This window comes from Cyprinus carpio, chromosome B12 (assembly GCF_018340385.1).
Source record: "Cyprinus carpio isolate SPL01 chromosome B12, ASM1834038v1, whole genome shotgun sequence".
In the NCBI taxonomy this organism is placed as follows: Eukaryota; Metazoa; Chordata; class Actinopteri; order Cypriniformes; family Cyprinidae; genus Cyprinus; species Cyprinus carpio.
Genome location: NC_056608.1, coordinates 635,658 through 655,803, shown reverse-complemented (window position 1 = coordinate 655,803; position 20,146 = coordinate 635,658). Strand labels below are relative to the sequence as shown.

Below are 20,146 nucleotides of genomic sequence, written 5' to 3'. Positions count from 1 at the left end.
TATAATAATAACAATAATAAATTAAACTTATTTAATACTTATGTTATATCATATTGTAATGTATACGGTGATGCACCTAAATTTTGTTTTCATTTAGCCAAAAACTAAAATTGTATTTAATAATAAAATAATATATTTTTGATTTGTACTAAAAGTTTATTTAATAATAAATTAGTCAAATTTATTTAAAAATCAATGCTCAAATGCAAACCTTTAAATTGCTTATAAGGCAGGTTTTATTAAATCTTATTTATGCATTAATTCGTTGTGGAAATATAGACATTTAAATGGTGGCTGTAATAACTTGTTTTAATGACAGAGTTATTTAAATATACATTAATAATGAAGATAGTAATATAATTAAAAATAAAATTAAAATGTGAAAAATTTAGTGCATCGCTAGTATTGCATTATTTATTACTCTGAGTCTTACATATTATCAAGCTGTGGCTTAACACAAAAGAGAAAAAAAGTTTAGCAGTGTAATTATCTTATTGGCCTCTGTATTTGATGTTTAGTGTTTACAGAGCAAGTTCTTAGTGTTAAATGCATCATCTCTACTTACTGATCTGCTTTCTGACTTCACGTTGATCAAAGTTGTTCAGCTCAAATGGCCCTGACTCAAAGCACTGATGCTTTTAAAGGGCATAGTACACTTTGATTGCACTGCAGCAATAGGTTAAAGTTGAAAGGATAGAGCCTCTCAACTTTTTCACCGTGGTCTTTAAAGAAGTATAAATGTCTTAAAAACAACCTGCCTGTACATCAGACACATGCAGCATCCTCCCGGACCAACAGCTCTCTCTAATATTATTAATTGTATTATATTTGATCTATTCCAATATCTTATCTCATTTGCCATTTTATTATTTCTGTTTTAGTGGAAGAAGTATTGGTTTGTGCTGACAGATCACAGTCTACGATACTACAAAGATTCTATTGCTGAAGAGGTAATTCACAATGTTTTTCCTGATTTTTTTTTTTCCTCTAGATTTTCATTTGGCAATAAGCTTTATTGCTGTAATGATAATATTTCTCTCACTGAATCAGTGTTTTTTTTTTTATATATCAACAGGCGTCTGATCTGGATGGAGAGATTGATCTCAGTACATGCTATAATGTAACAGAATATCAAGCTCAACGGAACTATGGCTTCCAGATTCATGTACGTGTGTCTAAAGCTTATTTATGTTTCATATTTTATGTAATGTTATTGCATGGAATTTTTATTTTATGGAGTTTTTTTTTTTCTGTTTTATTTTATGGACTTTTTATTTTTATTGTATATTATGAACTTTTTATTCTAATTTTGTTTTATGCAGTTTTTATTTTACGGACTTAATTTTAGATTTTATTTTATAGACTTGAGTTCATAGACTTTTTATTTATGTTGTACTTTATGAACTTTTTATTTTATATTTCATTTTGTTTCATGGACATTTTATTTTATGGGCCTTTTTAATTAATTTCTTTTTTTATCTTACAGACTTTTTATTTTGGTTTTATTTTATTTTTGGACTTTTTTGTTTTATGGCGTTTTTATTTCATGGACTTTTTCATTTTTTTTTTTTTCATGGCCTTTTTTATTTTATATTTTATCTTGTTTCATGGACATTGTATTTTCATTTTATGGGCCTTATTATTTTATAGTTTTTTTTTTTCTAATGGACTTTTTATCTTATAATTTATTGACTTTTTTATGGAGTTTATATTTCATGGACTTATTTTATAGAGATTTAAATTTTATATTTTGTTTTGACTTTTTATTTTTGTTTTATTTTATGGATTTATATTTCAGATTTTATTTATTTTTTCTATTTATTTTTTCTTTAATTTTATTTGTCATGTTATTAATGTTGGTTCTGATGCCTTTTAATGGATTATCCAAGCACTGCAGGGACAGATAGTCCAGTTCTTGACTTGAATGTGTCTTTTTATTGTTTTCCAAGAGTTTGAAGAATTTATTAATCAGAAGATTCTTCTGATCTGTTTCTGATCTCACACCAGACTCAAGAGGCGGTGCACACACTCTCTGCAATGACTGCAGGAATACGCCGCAACTGGATCCAAGCGGTTATGAAAAATGTCCGGCCGTCCACTGCACCAGATGTTGCTAGGTGTGTTACCATGCATGATGCAGTGGCACAAAAATAGGTTTTTGTCTTTAAATTATTTATGTTTTGCATCTTAAATGTTTTGAAACAGCCTGACAGATGAGCACGCGTCCTGCGGCCCGTTTGAGAGTCTCGCCCGGCCTGACATCACTCAGGACTCCCCGTCCTCTGAAGCCTCGGCAGAGCGGGAAGGTGGATTAAAGAAGAGCCGAGTGAGAGAAAGGAGGCGAGAAGGACGGTCCAAAACATTTGACTGGGCCGAGTTTCGTCCCATCGCCCAGGCTCTGGCGCAGCAGAGAGCGCACGAGGCCGACACCTTCCAGGCTGAGCTAACCGAGAGAAACAAGAGGAGGGAGGAGAGGCGGAGGAGGTACGAGAGCGTCACCGGCTCGTCCTTCGATCCGCCCGCAGACGCCGCGAAGATGGACTTTGAGAGTGTGGGCGTGGTCCAGGTAGATGCCCCGCCCCCATCGGTGGAGCGGCAGCAGAGAGTGGAGGACGAGATCGAGCAGCATTGGCAGCAGGTGGAGAAGACCCCCATCAGGGAGGAGAGGAGGGTGCCTTTGCCCTCCACCCATCACAACAGAGACGCATCAGAGCTGGAGAAACTCGTCGAGAGCTACAAAAAAGGGGTACGGGCTTCAAAATCCAATGCACAGTTACTACTTTAAACTAGGCCTGTCAAACGAAACGAATTCAACACAAAATTAATCACAAGTCCATTTAGGCTTAGAAATTACTTAGATTTAAATTAAATTACTTAGGCTTAGAGAAACTGCACTCTTGCTGATGTGATATTGATATTGATACTGTATCATATTATATAAAAATAAGAGGGTCTTTTTTTGCACTCATATCTTGAATTGTAGGCTTATATAACTGCATTTTAATAGACTCCATCCGTGTTCATCAATAACTGCATCAGTGTAAGATGACAGACAGGTTTGTAGACCGTGGCGTTATTTTCTCTATAATTAATCGCAACCAAATAATGTGTTCAACAGCCCTAGTTTAAACATCCAGAGTTGAAAAATGAAATATGATATCATTTCAGATCATAACTTCTCTTTGTGGTGTGGACATTGTTAGGTTGAAGAGCTGAAAGCTCAGTTGGAGAGCTGCCACCAGCATTTAATGGACTCCAATCGGCACAAGCTGGAGCTGGAGGGTCAGCTCAAAAACGCTCTTGAGCGTGAACAGCAAATCCGTGCTGGTTACATTTCACCGGTAGGCCACATTTATGTCTTGGTTTCCATAGCGAATTCAGGTATTGCCTGATTGAACACATTGTGTGTCATTATTAGGAGAAGAACAAACACATGGCTTCCATCTTTATCATCGAAGCTGCAAACGCGCGCTTTGCATGTCTAGAGACCGTTGCATGTAAACAAACAGCGCTGTTTTGCCTCTGCTTAAGATTCCTCTTGCCATGTTCAAGCAAAATGACATTACATTAAAAATTTCAATTTCATGCAAGCTCTATTGCATGTTCCAACATAGAACTGATTAACAATAACTGAACTTGAATTAATAAATATGCATTAATAGCATGAAAAAATACTATGAACTTACATTGACCTCCAGATACAGTCATACTCAATGATACACATTTTAAATTACTGGAAAACAATTTACAGCATATTTTGTATTGCACATTTTACTTAAAACCTTTATGTATAATGGACTAAAAAGGTATTCGTAATGTATGTTGTAATGCATTATTCATAAATAATTGTAACCAAAGTTAAAATGCATTAAAATATTTACTTTCATTTTACTTTCTAAAGGTGTAACAATGAATAGATAAGTATTATAGTGTATTATATCTGTGGTTAAGGTTATTCATGAGATACAATGCATTGCATGGTGCATTACAAGGCATAATTAATGCATTAAAAATACTTATATACTTCTTTATAAAAGTAAAGTGTGACCAATATTTTAAAAAAGCATTGAGTATCAGTGTATCTTAAGGGTGTTGAAAATGATTTAAAAATGCATCTTTTGCAGAATAGTGCTACATGAACATCGACATCGAAAGATGCCTATTCAGGAATACATGCATGATGTGTTTTATTCATATTTAACATTTATTCATTTCATTTTAACCTTCTTCCATATATGCTATAGAGTACGTCTGTGTGTTCGTTTATGTGTTATGTGTGCGTATATGTTTGTCTTTAGTGTTTGTTCAAAATATTGTTGCATTGTCTTCTGAGCTTAATTTGGACTTCTCAAAATTCTTTGACTTGTTATAGCTACAGTTATTTTTGTTGTTCTTTAACATCTTGTAGTATATATTTTCAGTATACCAAAATTAAGGCTTATTTGTATGAAAAGCAAATGTGTGGTGATTTTTATCTTAGGCATGGCATTTGTTCCACAAAAGGTGATGCTTTATGTTGAATATCTGTCAAGGACACATTTTCATCTCCAGTAGCTAGTTTTAAAGGGTTGTCTTTTATGTATTTATTTATTTATTCAGGTTTGCTATAAACAGACACAGTAGGGGTTGCACAGTAGTTTAGGTTAAATCTTTCCGCATAAGGCCTGCAAGGCTTAACTGGTTGGCATGTAACTGTTCTGGCATTCTTAGCTAGCACTAATTTTGCGTTACTTACCCCATGAAACAACTCTTTAACCTTTTAATATGCATGCATTGTTTCGAATTACTAACCTTTTGCCATCATTTTTTTCTAGCGTTCTAATGTGCCTTATTCCATGAAAGACGCTGAATGAATTTACTCTCCCTTTAATCTTAATAGATTGATTCGACACAGTTGTTGTAATAAAATGTACATTTACCTCAAATCCTCAACACTGTTAATTATAATCTAGAAATTGATTAGCGTTGTTCATCTGTGCTGACTGTTAACCAACTGTCTGGTCCCCTTTTCCAAGCTGGAGTCCCCTTTGAGTGTTGAGACAGAGCTCCAGATGAAGAGGACTGAACTGGTTAGTTCTCAAGCTCAGAGCTTAACAAAGAAGTACCAGGAAACCAAAGAGATCCTGCAGCTTCAAGAACTGAAAAAGCGCAACATGCAGGCACAGCTTGGCCTTTCTCTCTCTCACTGGCCGGCAAAGGAACCTTACCTTTCTGACACCAAAAATCCCACCACCTCCGAGGTCTGTCCCTCAAACTCTATTCAAAAAACGGTCAGCTTCATGCTTCAGGATAGCGAGGGAAAGATCAGAGAGCTAGAGAGCTTGATAGATGCCAGTGAGCCTCTGTCTTTAAGAGAGCTGATAAAGCTCATGCATTTGCATAGCGAATACCTTTGGGTAGAAAGTCCTCAAGGACAGGAAAGAAGTGAGTCAGTAGAAATGACGCAGAAACTGTTGGAAAGCCTCAAGAACCAACAGGAGATTGAGAATGAGACGAGGAAAAGCTTGGAAAAGGCTGGAGACTGTATTCGGGACTATGAAGCTCATTTGGTCACCATGGAGGACATGTTGGGAAGAGTTCATAAGCAGAAAATTGAGAGTTCGTTTGCACTAGGTTGCTCGAGGGAAGACCCTCCGGATCTGTCGCAGCAGGTGGAGTTGCTTGCGGGCGAAAACGTAGCTTTGAACCAGCGCTATCAGGAAATTATGAACCAGTTGATAGAAGCGGATCGAGAAATAGACAGGCTGAAAGCTGAGCTTTGTAGACTACGTAGCAGTCAGCAATATCCACAATCCAACATGGAACAGGAGCAAGAAAACAAAGAGACCTCTGAGAAAAATGTGTACGAGCGAGAACTATATGAAAAGTCACAAAAGCTACAAGAGGCTCTTATTCAATTGGAAACTCTTGGTAATACTTTGAAAGATACAGAGAAAAGATTGCAACTTAAAGAAGCAACGCTTAGGGGTCTTGGATTTCAGGTGGCAGAGAGCGAAAAAGATGATAAAGAGTTTGATTCGGAGACAGACGACCTCAAGCGCCAATTGGAGGTCCTTCAGTCCAAGCTTTCGGAGAAGGACAAGCAGCTTCAAAATGCTGAGCAGGTCTGTAGAGAACTTCAGTCCCAGAGTGCGAAACATGAAGAGACCGCAAGGATGTGTAGTCAGATGCTTGTAGATGCTCAGGAGGAAATTAGGATGTTGAAAGAGAAGGCAGGCACTCAAGGTACATTTGGTAGTGAACCAGGAACAGAAATTGGGTGCCAAGAGTTGTTGCAAAAGCTCACAAATGAAGGTGTAATTGAGGAAGTGGTGGAGGAGTTCAAGAGCAAGTCTAAATCTCTTACTCATCTACTTGACGTGTTGGTAATAGGCAGTAAGACAGATTTGTCCAACACCGGCATGGACACCAACATTTTGGATGAGAATCAGGCAGGAATGATGGAGATGTTTGAGAGAATGATTCTACATAAGGTTTTAGCTGGTTTAGAGGACTGTCAGAAAGGCTCAGAGGTTGAGCAAACCCTAAGGAATGTTGTAGAATGTATGCTAGTGGATAATAAAATGCTGCTTCTTATGAATAAGCTCTCCCACCTCCAAGAACTTCAAAGTGACGCAAAACCTGTATCTTGCACAGAAAAAAGTGCTGCATGTGGAAATGCACTGAATGAAGATACGATGAAATCGAATGTTTTAAATTGGTTGCTCGATGATGCTGCCAACCCCTGCGTCATGAAGACGCTCGCTGAAGTCATTCAGAAGAAAGTGGCGTTATTGAATCAAACCGCTTCTGCTCTTAGGGAACAAACTAATGAGGAGCTTCAGTCGTTGGCTTTGACCGTGTCAAGCTGTGGCTCTCAAAGAAGCTGGTCTGAGTATGTTCGTGAGGCCATAATGGATATAACATGCATGTACTTGGTAGTTCTTCAAATGTTGCCAAGGACAAGACCGTCAGACCTGTCTGCGTGTGCAAATTGTGCTGATTTGAGAGCACAACTCGAGTCTGAGAAACAGTTGATGTCAAGCGTCCAGAGTCCCATCGGTGTAACCCACATTCAGATCGAAGGAGAAGCAATTGACTCTCTGGACAAGGCCATACAGCTTCAGGACATGATGGCCAAGCATAAGAAGGAGCTGCGAGAATTAAAGGAGGCGTACGAGCTAGAAGCAGAAAAGCTGAGGCTGGAAGTGGCCAAGGCTGGTGAGACTCTGAGACTGCGATCCGAGGAGAACGTGAAAGAGATCGACTCTCTGACGGTGTGCATGGAGAACCTGAAGAAGAAGCACGAGATGGAGCGTAAGGACTTAATAGCACACTTCAATCAAGAGATGGAAGAGCTTACGGACGCCGTCGGCCCTGTCGAACCTGCAACAGACGGAGACCCGAACGCAACTTCCCTCAAAGTGCGGATCCAAAAACTTGTCTCCCGGCTGTCAGAACTGACAGAGGAAGTAAATATGCGAGCTCGTGATGGGGATGCGTCATTGCTGCGTTTGAAATACCAGAAAGACCTGGAAAACCTAAAAACCAAAAACCTCAACCTCCCCCCTCCTCCCCCTCTCAAACTAACCCATGTGGCAACCTTAAACCTGATCCTTTCCCCTCCTTTTCTCATACTAACCCTGCTTTGTGGTGCTTTGGTCTGGTCTAATATTTCTCACCAGTGATGCATGGCTGCTAACAATAGGTTTGCATGTACGGTTTAACACTAGGAGTGTGGATGAGCCAACTGTGATGAGGGGAAAATACACCATTCTCTCACTGAGAAGAAGCCATTTCTAGATAATTCAAGTCCAATGGAGAACAGTTAAGAATCCATTCGTCTGACGTTTTGGAGAATGCATAACTGCATACTCCTTATGCCAGCAAGTCTGAACTTATGTGGTTCACCTGGTTGACTTTGATCTGAACTTGTTCTCACACTTAAACTCTTTGCCTGATTAACAGCCAGTGCTCTTTGCATAAATCGCTGGTTATCGTTGATAACTGTAAAATGCCAGCTGCTTAACTTAATCAGTAACAAATAATGCATGACAATAACTGAATTTATTTTAAACAATTAAGTTTATATGAAAGTATTTGTGAAAGAATTGGCTTTGAAGACAGAGATGATAAAATTGCATTATGTATTATTATAATATAACAAATTCAGATAATAAATTATATCAGTTACAGTATTGCATTGTTGCACCAACTAAGCGGAACAAAAAAAAAATAAAAATATCAAAAACACAAAACAAAAAACAGTTAACAGTTAAATTGTCGCTCAGTTGCTGATTAAAAACACATGGATAATGGGTTAAAAATTAGAATAATTTCTGTAGTTTTCCATTATATTTTGTCAGTGTGATGTGGCCTTAAAGACCAGAGCTCAAGTCAGTTCCTAACTAGATAATTTTGCGATTATGGACAAATTATAAACATGAAATTATGAGGCCAGTTTTAAATGGCGTTGGCATTTGTGCAATGCTTATTTACTTCTTTCTTTTTCTTTATTATTTGCAAAACATAATTTGTACTTTGGAGTTGCAGGAATATTTTCTCATTCCCCCTACTACTATTTCTTTTCTAATATATTTCATATTTAAAAGAGTGCTTGCAGTTTATATTGAACATTAACATTTACGTTTGTATGTTACATCTTACAATTTATTCAATTCATTTAAGATTAAGATTTAAGAAAAAAATATAATGGGGAAAAAAGAAATAGCTCTGAATGCAAAATTTGTCATCAATATATGCTACTGGACTCATGTTTGTCCGGACAAAAGAGGAAATGAGATTTTCCATCCATAGAGGCTGCTCTGAGTAAACAAGTGCAGGTGCGGCTGTGATACGGGGACAGGAAGAGTTGGCCTGTAGTGGATCAGGACGCAGGTCATGTCCCTGGACAGTAGACACTAGTCCTTCAAAAACAATTGCTTAATTCACTCCCCTGTTTAGAGCACAGAGGACAGAGATTAGGGCCATTGAATAGACAGCAGAAATGCATTGAGTTTGCAAAGTTTGAAGAGCATTGACATCTCTTGTACTGAAATTAAACTCCATGTTGATGTATAGTAGCTCTAATCCTATAAGAGTCTTCACATTTATGGCAAATCGTACAAATATAGGTGCTGCATTTTTAAAATAGAATTTCCAGTTGTTTTTCAGACGATATATATATATATATATATATATAAAGAATGATATATATATATATATATATATATATATATATATATAAATATATAAATATCAATCCATTAAAATCTGTAACTCAAAACACACGAAAACATACTTGGACATTTAAGCTGCAAATGTTTGAATTTCAATGCATTAAAATCTTAAATCAAGTGTCTGTACCCTAGTGAAAACAAAATATACTAAAATGAATTTGAAATGTATTTATTTTGTGCTAAGTATACTACAAATGATTTTACATATTTATGCGTTTAAAAAAATACCCTGCAATTGTATTTTTGCTATACTAAACTGGAATACTTAAAGTCTTCTAAATTTGAACAACTTAGTTTTTGCTTAATGCACTTAAATTGTGCAGAACCAGTGCTGAATTCCAGCTAAAGATATACTGAAGTGTATTTGATTGGGCTAAAGTGGAACTATTGCAAATATACTTCAGGTGCACTTTAAATATCTTGCAACTGATTATGCAAGGATCACACAGTCCTTAATAATAGTGATATTAAAACATATTTTAGGCTTAATATTAAGAAATGTGCATTGTGCAATAAAGAAATACTCCAAATAAAGTTTAATTACAATTTTATATCAGTTAGTCTTAATTTATGTCAATAAATATGTTTGAATTATAATTAGTATGAAATAAATTTATTTTAAATTAATCACGGCATAGGACTTTTTTTTTACCAAATCAAATGCTACAACTTTTCTGAACAATTTTTGCATTGACTTTTAATTGATGTCAAGGTGATTTTTCTGCATGTATGAAGTCAGCTCTCACAGTTTATTACTATCAACATGATCCACCAACATCTGACAACCACAAACTGTCCAATACTTTTTATCTTGAGTTTGAACAGTACATATACTGCTTTATCATTTGAAGACTCTTTTGCGGTCTTTCTTTATTATAATAAATTGCCTTAGATATTTTGTATCTAATCCAGTTATATTCATGCATTAAATCTGGCTAAAGTATCCAAGTGTTTGGGATGAACATTGAATGAACAAACAGTCCCATCATAGTGTGTGTATTTGTTTCTTTTGAGAAGCCGTCTCTCACTGGCCTCTGTGTCCCCTTTGTCATTGTAGGTTATTAATACCTGGCTATGTGTGGACACTCTTCTGTCCACACATCGCTAATCTCTGTCGTCTGTGTAAATGTTGTCCTTGTCACAATAGAAGTGGACTTGAAGCGATCTGAAAGAGATGCACTAAATGCCGCTTCATGCATTTCCCTACAGGCGACGTGTGAACGAGGCTTCGCCACCATGGAAGAGTCTCACCAGAAGGTAATTGATGAGCTGCAGAAAAAGCACCAGCGGGAACTGGAGAAACTGCAGGAGGAGAAAGAGAGACTGCTGGCAGAAGAGACCGCAGCCACTATAGCTGGTTAGTAAGGATGAAAAGGGCCAGGAGAAGACGTTTTGGGTCATTATATTGCTGAATATGATCATTCGCAGGGATCAGATCACATATACGCAGTGTAGAATAGGACATTCCAGAATCACTTCCAAATTCTTAATAAAAAAATGCTCCTTATGCCAGAATCCATTATCTCCTAAACATAAAATATTAAATTGTGCTGATTTAACTCTTGCGCCATGCACTCTTGCGCAATGCTGAAAATCTTACCTAATTTGGTGTTCCCAGTTAAAAATGACCAGACTTTTAAAATAGTTTGTAAATATCTTATTATTAGGGATGCACGGTATTATCTGACCGGAATCGGCCGATAATGGCTTAAAATGTACATATCACCATCGCCTGATATGAAAAATTATACCGATATTTTTTGCCGATCATTATAAAAGAACGTCATTATTGTTTATTTAATTCTAACAAATAAGTTCTTGTTAAAAACTAACCAAAAGTAAAAATAATTTGCTTATAATTTCCACACAGGAGAGACTTGTTTCCAAACAAAAGGAAATATATCGGTATTGGCTAAAATGAGTTGAAAAATATCGGATTTCGGCAAAAAACAAATGTCGTGCATCCCTACTTATTATGCTGTATTATCACCAAATCTTGGATTCAGTCCTTGTTTTATTTCAATTAGCACAGGTTTTGTATTTCTTTTTGCAATAGACTGAGGCCTCTGAGTTTATGAACAAATTTGTGGCTTATTTTGGCAGTGATAACTTTGGTGCATTAGCTCAGATCAATAAGGCCTGTGATCAGTCAGATCAAAAAACAAATACAAAACTTGTTAACTGAAAAATCTGACACAAAATATTTTGTAATAATATAGGCCTAGATCTTTTTTGTAGGCTGGTCATATTTGATATGTGTAAACAAGGTGGGCAAAAAATACAAGAATTATAAAAAAGAATTTTTTAATCGATTTATAGTCTGTATGACCAGAAAGTTAGAAAGTTTTAGTCCAATACCATGATATTAACAAGCATTTCTGGAAAAAGAAAACCTTCACCAGGTAAAAAAGATAAAATGATAAAATTTTGAAGAGTCATTCCTGAATCTATTTGAGCGTTTTAGAGTAATGCCAATTTCTGATTTTAAGACACATTGCGAAATATACAGCCTTTTAATTAAGTATACACATGATTAGCTATCGAAGCGATGAAGAACGCACATCGGACGGAGCTTGAGCGGGAGCTGGAGAAAGCACGCAAGGCCAACAGCAACAAAGAAAACGCAGACATAGAGGAAATCCGCAAACAGCACGAGTCAGTTGCTATTCCTTTACGCTATTTCAGCCTCATAATGCAGCGCAGCCGCACCTTTGCATTCTTTTGAAAAATAAACTGCCTCTTCAGATTGAATTGCTTGAAATGAGTTTTCAAAGCCACATCTCTACCTCGCTTTTATGATGCTTTTCTTCTGACTTCACTGTTGAAGCTGTGATACGCAAATAAGTCTTGTGCATTCTGCATCTTACATTAATTGGAGTGGATAAAGGGTTTAAAGCCTGACTGCATGACTGCCTCTATTGCCAAGTGTATCCTGGGGCAACGCAACCTAGATGCCAAATCTGGAGTGATTGCACAGTTTCTTTCTTTGTGTACATGCTCGTAATCTGCCCTCAAGCTCTCGGCTGTACTTCTGTCTAGACATACAGGCCTTGCTCTGTTATCATCACTGTAAACTGAAAGGAAGAGTGCCTTTGTGTTGCAGGGAAGAGCTGGTGTCGTACCAGAGAGAGATCGAGGTGTTGTCGGAGCAGTACTCACAGAAATGCTTAGAAAATGCTCATCTGGCCCAGGCGCTGGAGGCCGAGAGACAGGCGCTCAGACAGTGCCAGCGGGAGAACCAGGAACTCAATGCGCACAACCAGGTAACCAGTGCTAATTTCACTGAAAAATATGTTCCAGCATACTTTTCGTCCACAACTATTTTTCACTTAGGGCTCTATGATGCCAAATTTTGAATGAATAAATCAAAAGTAGGTCAGTACACTTAAATCAAATGGTGATACAGACTAATTCATGTTCTGTGTGTCTCTGTGAATGAATGGCGCAAACGCGCAGTTTCACCTGTTTAAGCATGTGACGCTCGCAACGTTTTCAGAGTCTGCCGTCTCACTAAAAGAGGACATAAATACATAAAACCTCCAGAACTGCTGACGAAAAAACTTATGTCACATCATATACACACACAAACAAAAACTCTGCACGGCAACCCGTAAAAAAAAAAGTTCAGTTTAACTTGAAGAAATTGTGACAGAAATATATTACTGTTGTACAGTAAAATATAGTCTTACTACTAAAAATAAAATTATTATTAAAGCTTTATTTTTAGGAAATAATAATTTTTTTTTCCATATTTCAAATTTAGTGATTAACCTCTGTTGAGCAGCATTTTGTTTGCCAGAAAAATTAAAGGGTTTGGTTAATTGTCATTTGATTAAAAAATAAATTGTATGTTTTATGCCATCATTATGCCAGAAAAAATAAAGCACATAACAGTGTTTCTGGAGAAGGAAAAAAAACGCTAAACATTTAATTTTGATTATTCAAATTTAATTAAGCCATTAAAATGAAATCCAGAAAAATCTACTTGGAAAACTCAAAAAAAAAAAAAAAAAAAAAAAAAGTAATTAATAGGGCCCTAAAAATCTGATTTTTTTGTTAAACTTGTATAAGTTACATGATTTTAATTCATTAGAGTTGCTTTTTAATAAAATATAATTTAACCATTAAAACAGAATCCAAAGAATAAAATCTAGGAAAATTAAAATGGAATTTGGAAAAAAAATACTTAATTTGGGAAAAAAAATGAAACTGATTTTACAGGGCCCTATTCACTGACAAAAATGAGACTACAACTAATGGCGCTTTTCCACTGCATGGTACGGCTCGGTACGTTCACTTTTGGGGAGTTTTCCACTGGGTACAGTACCTGGTACTGGTACCCGTTTACCACCTCGGTTGAGGTTTCAAGTGAAACGTACCGTTACCAAAAAATGTGACACACAAACTCTGCTGATCACGGATTGGCCAGAAAGAATCGTCACTACCTGGGTCACCGAACTTGCGACACAAACACAAAAAAGAGTTTTAAATCAGCACAGCCAGCGAAGGATCGAACGCAAATGTTTTGAATGAGCGCACCTTTTTTTAACATCCAAAACGTTTCCTTGTCTGTTATGAAAGTACAGACGTTCCTCTCGTTGATAGCAGAGGAGTGGATCCACCGAGAGCTTGTTGGGGCGACGCGGAATGAAAAAGTTTTTTTTGGCAGTAGAGGTGGTGCAACTATAACAACATGTGAATAATCCCGCCCACTGTAAGGCGATACTAAACTGCAGTGGAAACACAAACCGTGCCGAGTCGTGCCACTCAGTGGAAAAGTGCCATAAATAAAAAACAATTTTGAATGACAAACTATGGCAAATCTATTGACCTTTTCATCAATGAATGAAAATGAGAGACAAATGTTAGGGAGAGAACTGAATTCTCTTTCTCATCTTGTTGTGATTTAACAGACAGATACGAAAAAATTATCTCAAACTGTCCACTTGTGGTGAGTATTCAGTCAGTTATGTATCAAGTGAATGTAAGCAGTTGTGAGAAATTTCAGATGTGTGTCAGTGTATCGGATCCATGCATTAGGTCTTAAAGTGACAGCAGCCTAATAAACCTGCTACTGTCTGTTTCAAAAAAGAGAGAAAATCCCTCTCTGCTCATGACTGAATCACTTTAGTATTCATCTATATTTAGTTCATATAGATGTCTGCTTGAAAGAGTGAAGAAGGACGTAAGCTAATTATTACAAAGAATGCATATATAACCACTGGTCTTTTATTGAAACATCATGTTGTTGTTTCTTAATGAGAAGTTGTTTTATTTAATTTAAAGATAAATAAAGGCATGTTATATGTCTGTGTCTGTATTGCATCTTCAAACCTTAAAATCATATTAACAGGTAAATACATTGTTTTCTCCAGGAGTATATAATGAGTTTTTAGGACATAAATTATTAATGAATGCTTTTACAGTTTAACATATAGTCGACTAAAAACCGTTCAGATGACTAAAACTAAATGAGGTTTGTCAAAAGACTAACTAAAACTAAATCAAAATTTTCCACTGCAGGTAACCATGACCTGACCTTAAATAAAATCCACTTCAGATGCACATAAGAGCTTGTTTTATGCTTCTCGTCTGTTACGCAGGAGCTAAACAATCGTCTGGCAGCTGAGATCACTAAGATGCGATCGATGACGAGCGAGGACGGCGGGACGCTGGCGGGGGTCATACAGGGGAAGGAGCTGTATGAGCTGGAGGTCTGTTTCTTTCCCTTTATGTCTCGCTCTGTTCCCACGGCATCCTGGGAATGAAAAGCTCATCGTCACACTTGCGTTCACAGGTGATGCGGAGGGTGAAGGAGTCAGAGGTGCAGTATCTGAAGCAGGAGATCAACTCTCTAAAGGATGAGCTCCAGACGGCCCACAGAGTAAGTGCTGCAACTTCAGTTATGTTTGAAGAGTTAACAAAATAAAATTTCAAGAACTTGTTACACATTTTTCAAGACTTGCACAAATAAAATGAATACTGTATGTCCTTACAAAATGACTATTGTATTTGTTTTTTGTTCTGTTTTTATTAAACAGGCTGTGGCACACATTCAAGTTTAAAATATTATGTATTGCAATTGGTTTATGTTCTAATATAGTATCAGTACGTAAGAAAATATATGTCAATGATATTTGATTTTGTAGATATGATCATAATGTGTTCAAAGAAATAAACTGATTATTGTGCCGATAGTTGTAAAATATATAAACTGGATGGTAAATAATGTTAGTCTTAGTCTTTCCTCCCAGATTGAGTTAACGTTTAAATTAAATTCCTGATAGTTTGTGAAACCAGAAAATAAACAAGCATTTTATGTATTATGCAGGACTTTTAATTATAAACAGTCCTGAAAACACTGGGACTCTTATTTTGAAATGTGAAGCTCTTGCACTCTTAAAACCATCTAGAACATAGAACAATGTAAATACCGTACCATAAATGCTGATATAATTCATCATCAATAGATCATAATCAGTTGCTTGACATAAATTTGTACTATTTTCTTTGATTTGGCAAAATTTGAAGTTAATCATCGAACATGCAGTGCTCATATTTATTTAAATGCATCATTTTGATTTATTTATTTAACCTTTATTTTAACTTTTAGCATCATTGCCTTTTGAAGTTAATCATCACAATATGATGTATTGCGATTGCTGAATTTTATAAGATGGACAGAAAAAATAAGATTTTACTCAAGTACATTTAAATAAATTTTTTTTAATTGAAATGTATTAAAATGTTTCTATCTGTTTTATTGTGATAAATGTTGAATCTGTATCTGCCATGTAGCTAATATGCCAATAAATTTAAACTATTAAATAAACTATTTTTTGTACCCAAATTTAAGATCTCCTAAAATGATAATAAAGAGTTTTTATGACCTGAATTTGATCGAACTGATTTTTAAGACTTTTAAAGGACCCTGATGAAAATGCTGATTAACGTGTGCCACGTCTCTTTATAGGATAAAAAATACGCAGCTGATAAATACAAGGACATCTACACGGAGCTGAGCATCGTCCGGGCCAAAGCGGAGTGCGATCTGAGCCGCCTGCGTGAGCAGCTGCAGCAGGCCCATGATGCACTGGGGCAGCCCGCGCTGGAGGACGTGGAGCGCGGCGGTTACGGTACGAGCCTCGCCTCCAGATCAACCCACACTCAAATACATTCATGTGCATGCTATGAACTGACCGGCGGTCATGTCCTTCAGATATCATGAAGTCAAAGAGCAATCCTGACATTTTAAAGATGGCGGCCGCAGCAGCCAAACGCTCAGAACGCACCATGAGGTCAAAGGTAGGTTTCCTCACACACGTTCAGTCCTCTGGTGTTGAGTAAGAGTTAGTTAAGCTCACACTGCCACCCTCAGGTCAACACGTTGTTGCCTTTAAGACAAAATACAGCAGCTTCTGCTTGTGAAGTCAGGAACTGAACTGTGTGTGTGCTGTTTTGTGTTGTCCAGGAAAAAGCCTGATATGTAGCGGTAAGACAATGTCTTTTGCACATTCCCTCCTCTAACACACAGTCCTGTGTGTGTGTGTGTGTGTGTGCGCGTGTGTGTGTGTGTGTGTTTCCTCTGTCCTTCCCTCTGTTCCCAGTCTGTGAGTCGTGACATGCCCTGGGACAGCTAAAGACTAAACCTGAAGATGTTTGACTTCTGATTTTAGGTAAAAGCCCTTAGAAGGGAGCGCATGCGCTGAACTCCCCGTGCATCATTCAGAGGGATTCGTGCTAGGGCTGGGCGATAAACCAGATCACATCGAGATCATGATAAAGCCGTGATAAGCTCTGGTGGTTTTTAGTGCATCTGATTGAATGTTAGTGTGTGTCTGTAATAATCTGCATGTTCTGCGTAGTTTCATGTACTACACAAACTCAAACTCAATATATGAGGGAACTTCCTCTCCAGAGCTGCTCCAAGAGTCACTTCAGCAGCTTTACGCCATTTACTTAAAGAAAAAACTACCGTCATGTAGTGATAGGTGTGTTGTCATGAAACCGTGGTGAATCATCCAGTGATCTGGAGCGCGTCAAACTTCAAAAGCCACGTGATTTCAGCATTTCCTTCCTCATTAATGCTAAATGATTATTACATTTACATTTAGTCCTTCAGCAGATGCTTTTCTATCAAAGTGACTTACAAGTTATGATATTGTGATAGTATTTTTGGCCACATCGCCCAGCTCTAGTTCATTGAAAGACAACCGATCAGATTATTTCTGTCATGGTGCATGTGGTCCTGCTGAATGAAGGGCTGTCCGTGTCGTCTCATGTTCATCAGACGTGTCTCCTGGACTCAAGGGCATTTCCATATGCATTGCTGGAAATCGTTCAGATTTCAGACGGACTGATTGAGTTTCACGGGACCGTCGCGGCGGTTCACGGCATGTGTGTGCGAGTGTGTGTGTGTGTGTGTGTGTCACTGGAGTTTGTTGGTGGCACAGCTGGCAGTTTTTAATACTTTTGTCATTTTTGTTGAGGTCACTGATTTAAATGCCACGAAAAAGCAGGGATTTGTAATGAAGAAAATAAAAGACTTTCTGCTTTGAACAGGGCTTTTGCAGCTCTTCCACAAATGAAGACCTTAAAAAGATCTTAAATCGGAGCGGAAAGTCTTACATTCATAAAGACACTCAAATAAATATACAATTAACTCAAAACACATGAATATCTTCCTCAGTGTTTTTGTCGTATTCCAGTACAAATATCTAAACATCCTTAAATCAAGATACATTAACTGGAGATGCAAAATGATTTCTGAGAAACTGAACACAAATAAACAAGTTTCTGTCAGTGGGGTGTGAAAACTTTTCCTTTTGAATTAAGTTGATATTTCAGACTCCACTGGCAGATATTAGTTCTTGTTTCAATCAAACTCACTTCATTCGGATTAATATCACAAAAAAGTAAAGTATCTTAATTTAAGAATCTTTAGACATTCACACTGGAAAACAAGACAGAAGTACTTTTGCAGTGTGAGCAGAAGCAATTCAAAGCTTAAGCTATTTTTTTTTTTGTAAAATAAATAAAAAGTAATTGTCAAAAGCAGTATTTTTCAGACTTTGAAGTGTTGCTAATACAATGCATTACTTGCAAAACAATACATGCATGTCCCTGGACATCTACATTCACAGATCATATTGACATATGTGACCCTGGACCACAAAACCAGTCATAAGATTTATAAATAAGCTTTCCATTGATGTATGGTTTGTTAGGATCGGATAATATTCGGCCGAGATGCAACTATTTAAAAATCTGGAATCTGAGGGTGCAAAAAAATCTAAATATTGAGAAAATTCATCTTTAAAAGTTGTCTAAATGAATTCTTAGCTATGCATATTATTAATCAAAAATTAAGTTTTTATACATTTATGGTAAGAAATGTACAAAATATCTTCATGGAACATAATCTTTACTTAATATCCTAATGATAATTTTGACCCATACAATGTATTGTTGGCCATTGCTACAAATATACCTGCTTTTGTGGTCCAGGGTCACATTTGTGTTCCTTAATTGATCTTAAAACAAGTCAATTTTCATAAACCCTGCAGAAACCCTGTTGTTATGGACATGCTCACAGAAACCGCTTCAAGCATCACATTTGAGTCTCTCTGTTTGCATCTCCAGAGTCTGAAGGAAGGTTTGACGGCGGAGCAGAGACTTCACTTGTTCGACAACAAGGACACTAAGGACTTCTGACACGGCCTCGCTGCATGCTAATAAAGAGCTGCGTATTTTAGCCCAATAATTAATCACTTAGAGACACACTGGTCACAGCTACAGCGCATATTAAACATGGTATGAAGTTTGAGTTTTGTCTATAGTCTGCATTTCATGCACTTCAGTTACTGTGACGTTGTTGGTTTGTTTTCATTGCCATGTCTTAATGTAAATACTTTGTTTTTAACGAAGCATCTATCATGCGTACACTAAACACGACTGTGTAAGCTACTGTTTGAACTCTTTAGTTTGTGTGAATCGCCAGTGGAGGAAGTAATCCACGTCACGACTCGACTCTACCGATTATCATCCCGGCTTCAGGTTGGTGTGTGACGCTGGAAGTTTCCTCCGGCTCTTTCTTGTTTTAGTGAAATGGGATGCATATAAAATAGCTGCATTTAGTCGACGCTTGCATCATTAACCGCTGGCCTTCTGCAGCATCTCCGGATGTTTTAAATAAAAGGAGCATTTCTGATGACTGTAAATCACACAGGAACAGACCTGGGAGGGTTTGGGCTGCTCTAAAGAATATTAACAAGGCTGTATTATTATACAATTATGAATTAATAAATGACCAATCACATTAAAAGTCTAGTGTTGTTCATTTGCAGCCCCAAGCTTATAAATAAATTAGTGTTGTTCAGTGGCAGTCCTTTGTATTTATTTAAATGTTATGAATTTTTGTCTCACGTTTCCATTCATCTATACATTATTGTAAATATACCGCAAATGTACACGAACTGACGACTGGTTTATTAGCAATAAATATTTTTGCACCCTCTTTTGCACTGATTAATCTGTCCTTTATTTATATTGCAGGGTGTCTGCTGGTATTAAAAGAGCAGAAAGCCTTCCATTTAAAGTCGTTGAATCGAATGTTGTTGTGTATATCTTATGGATTTTTTTTACATTTAAGAAATTTTACGAGAGTAAGTTGTTTTCTCAGAAAAGGAACAAAATGAGTTTTATTCTTCATATAAGAAGAAATATCTGGCGGTGAGAAATGAAAGTTAGTTTTCCCTCTGAATTAAGTTTTGCAAATTAAAGTTAAAATATTACGGTCCATTAGCAGATATTTTTTCTCGTTTAAAGCATAAACTCACTTCATTTTGATCCATTTCTAACTTTTGTCTTTTTACTTCTCAAGAGATTTAAGAATCTTTAGATATTAAAACAAAACAAAAATATTAATG

At 36.7% G+C, this 20,146-nt stretch overlaps 1 protein-coding gene across 1 annotated transcript in view; it reads left to right on the top strand.

Moving 5' to 3' along the window:
- Positions 1-19,495, top strand: part of LOC109099843 (myosin phosphatase Rho-interacting protein-like) — a 48,072-nt gene extending 28,577 nt beyond the window's left edge. Inside the window, 14 exon segments of the mRNA XM_042734886.1 lie at positions 882-950; positions 1,076-1,165; positions 2,008-2,117; positions 2,206-2,746; positions 3,204-3,341; positions 5,016-7,524; positions 10,426-10,575; positions 11,756-11,873; positions 12,322-12,481; positions 14,822-14,932; positions 15,016-15,102; positions 16,192-16,354; positions 16,438-16,523; positions 18,861-19,495. Coding sequence (XP_042590820.1) covers positions 882-950; positions 1,076-1,165; positions 2,008-2,117; positions 2,206-2,746; positions 3,204-3,341; positions 5,016-7,524; positions 10,426-10,575; positions 11,756-11,873; positions 12,322-12,481; positions 14,822-14,932; positions 15,016-15,102; positions 16,192-16,354; positions 16,438-16,523; positions 18,861-18,932 — 4,404 coding nt within the window. The 3' untranslated portion in view covers positions 18,933-19,495.
- The last annotated feature ends 651 nt before the right edge of the window (positions 19,496-20,146 follow it).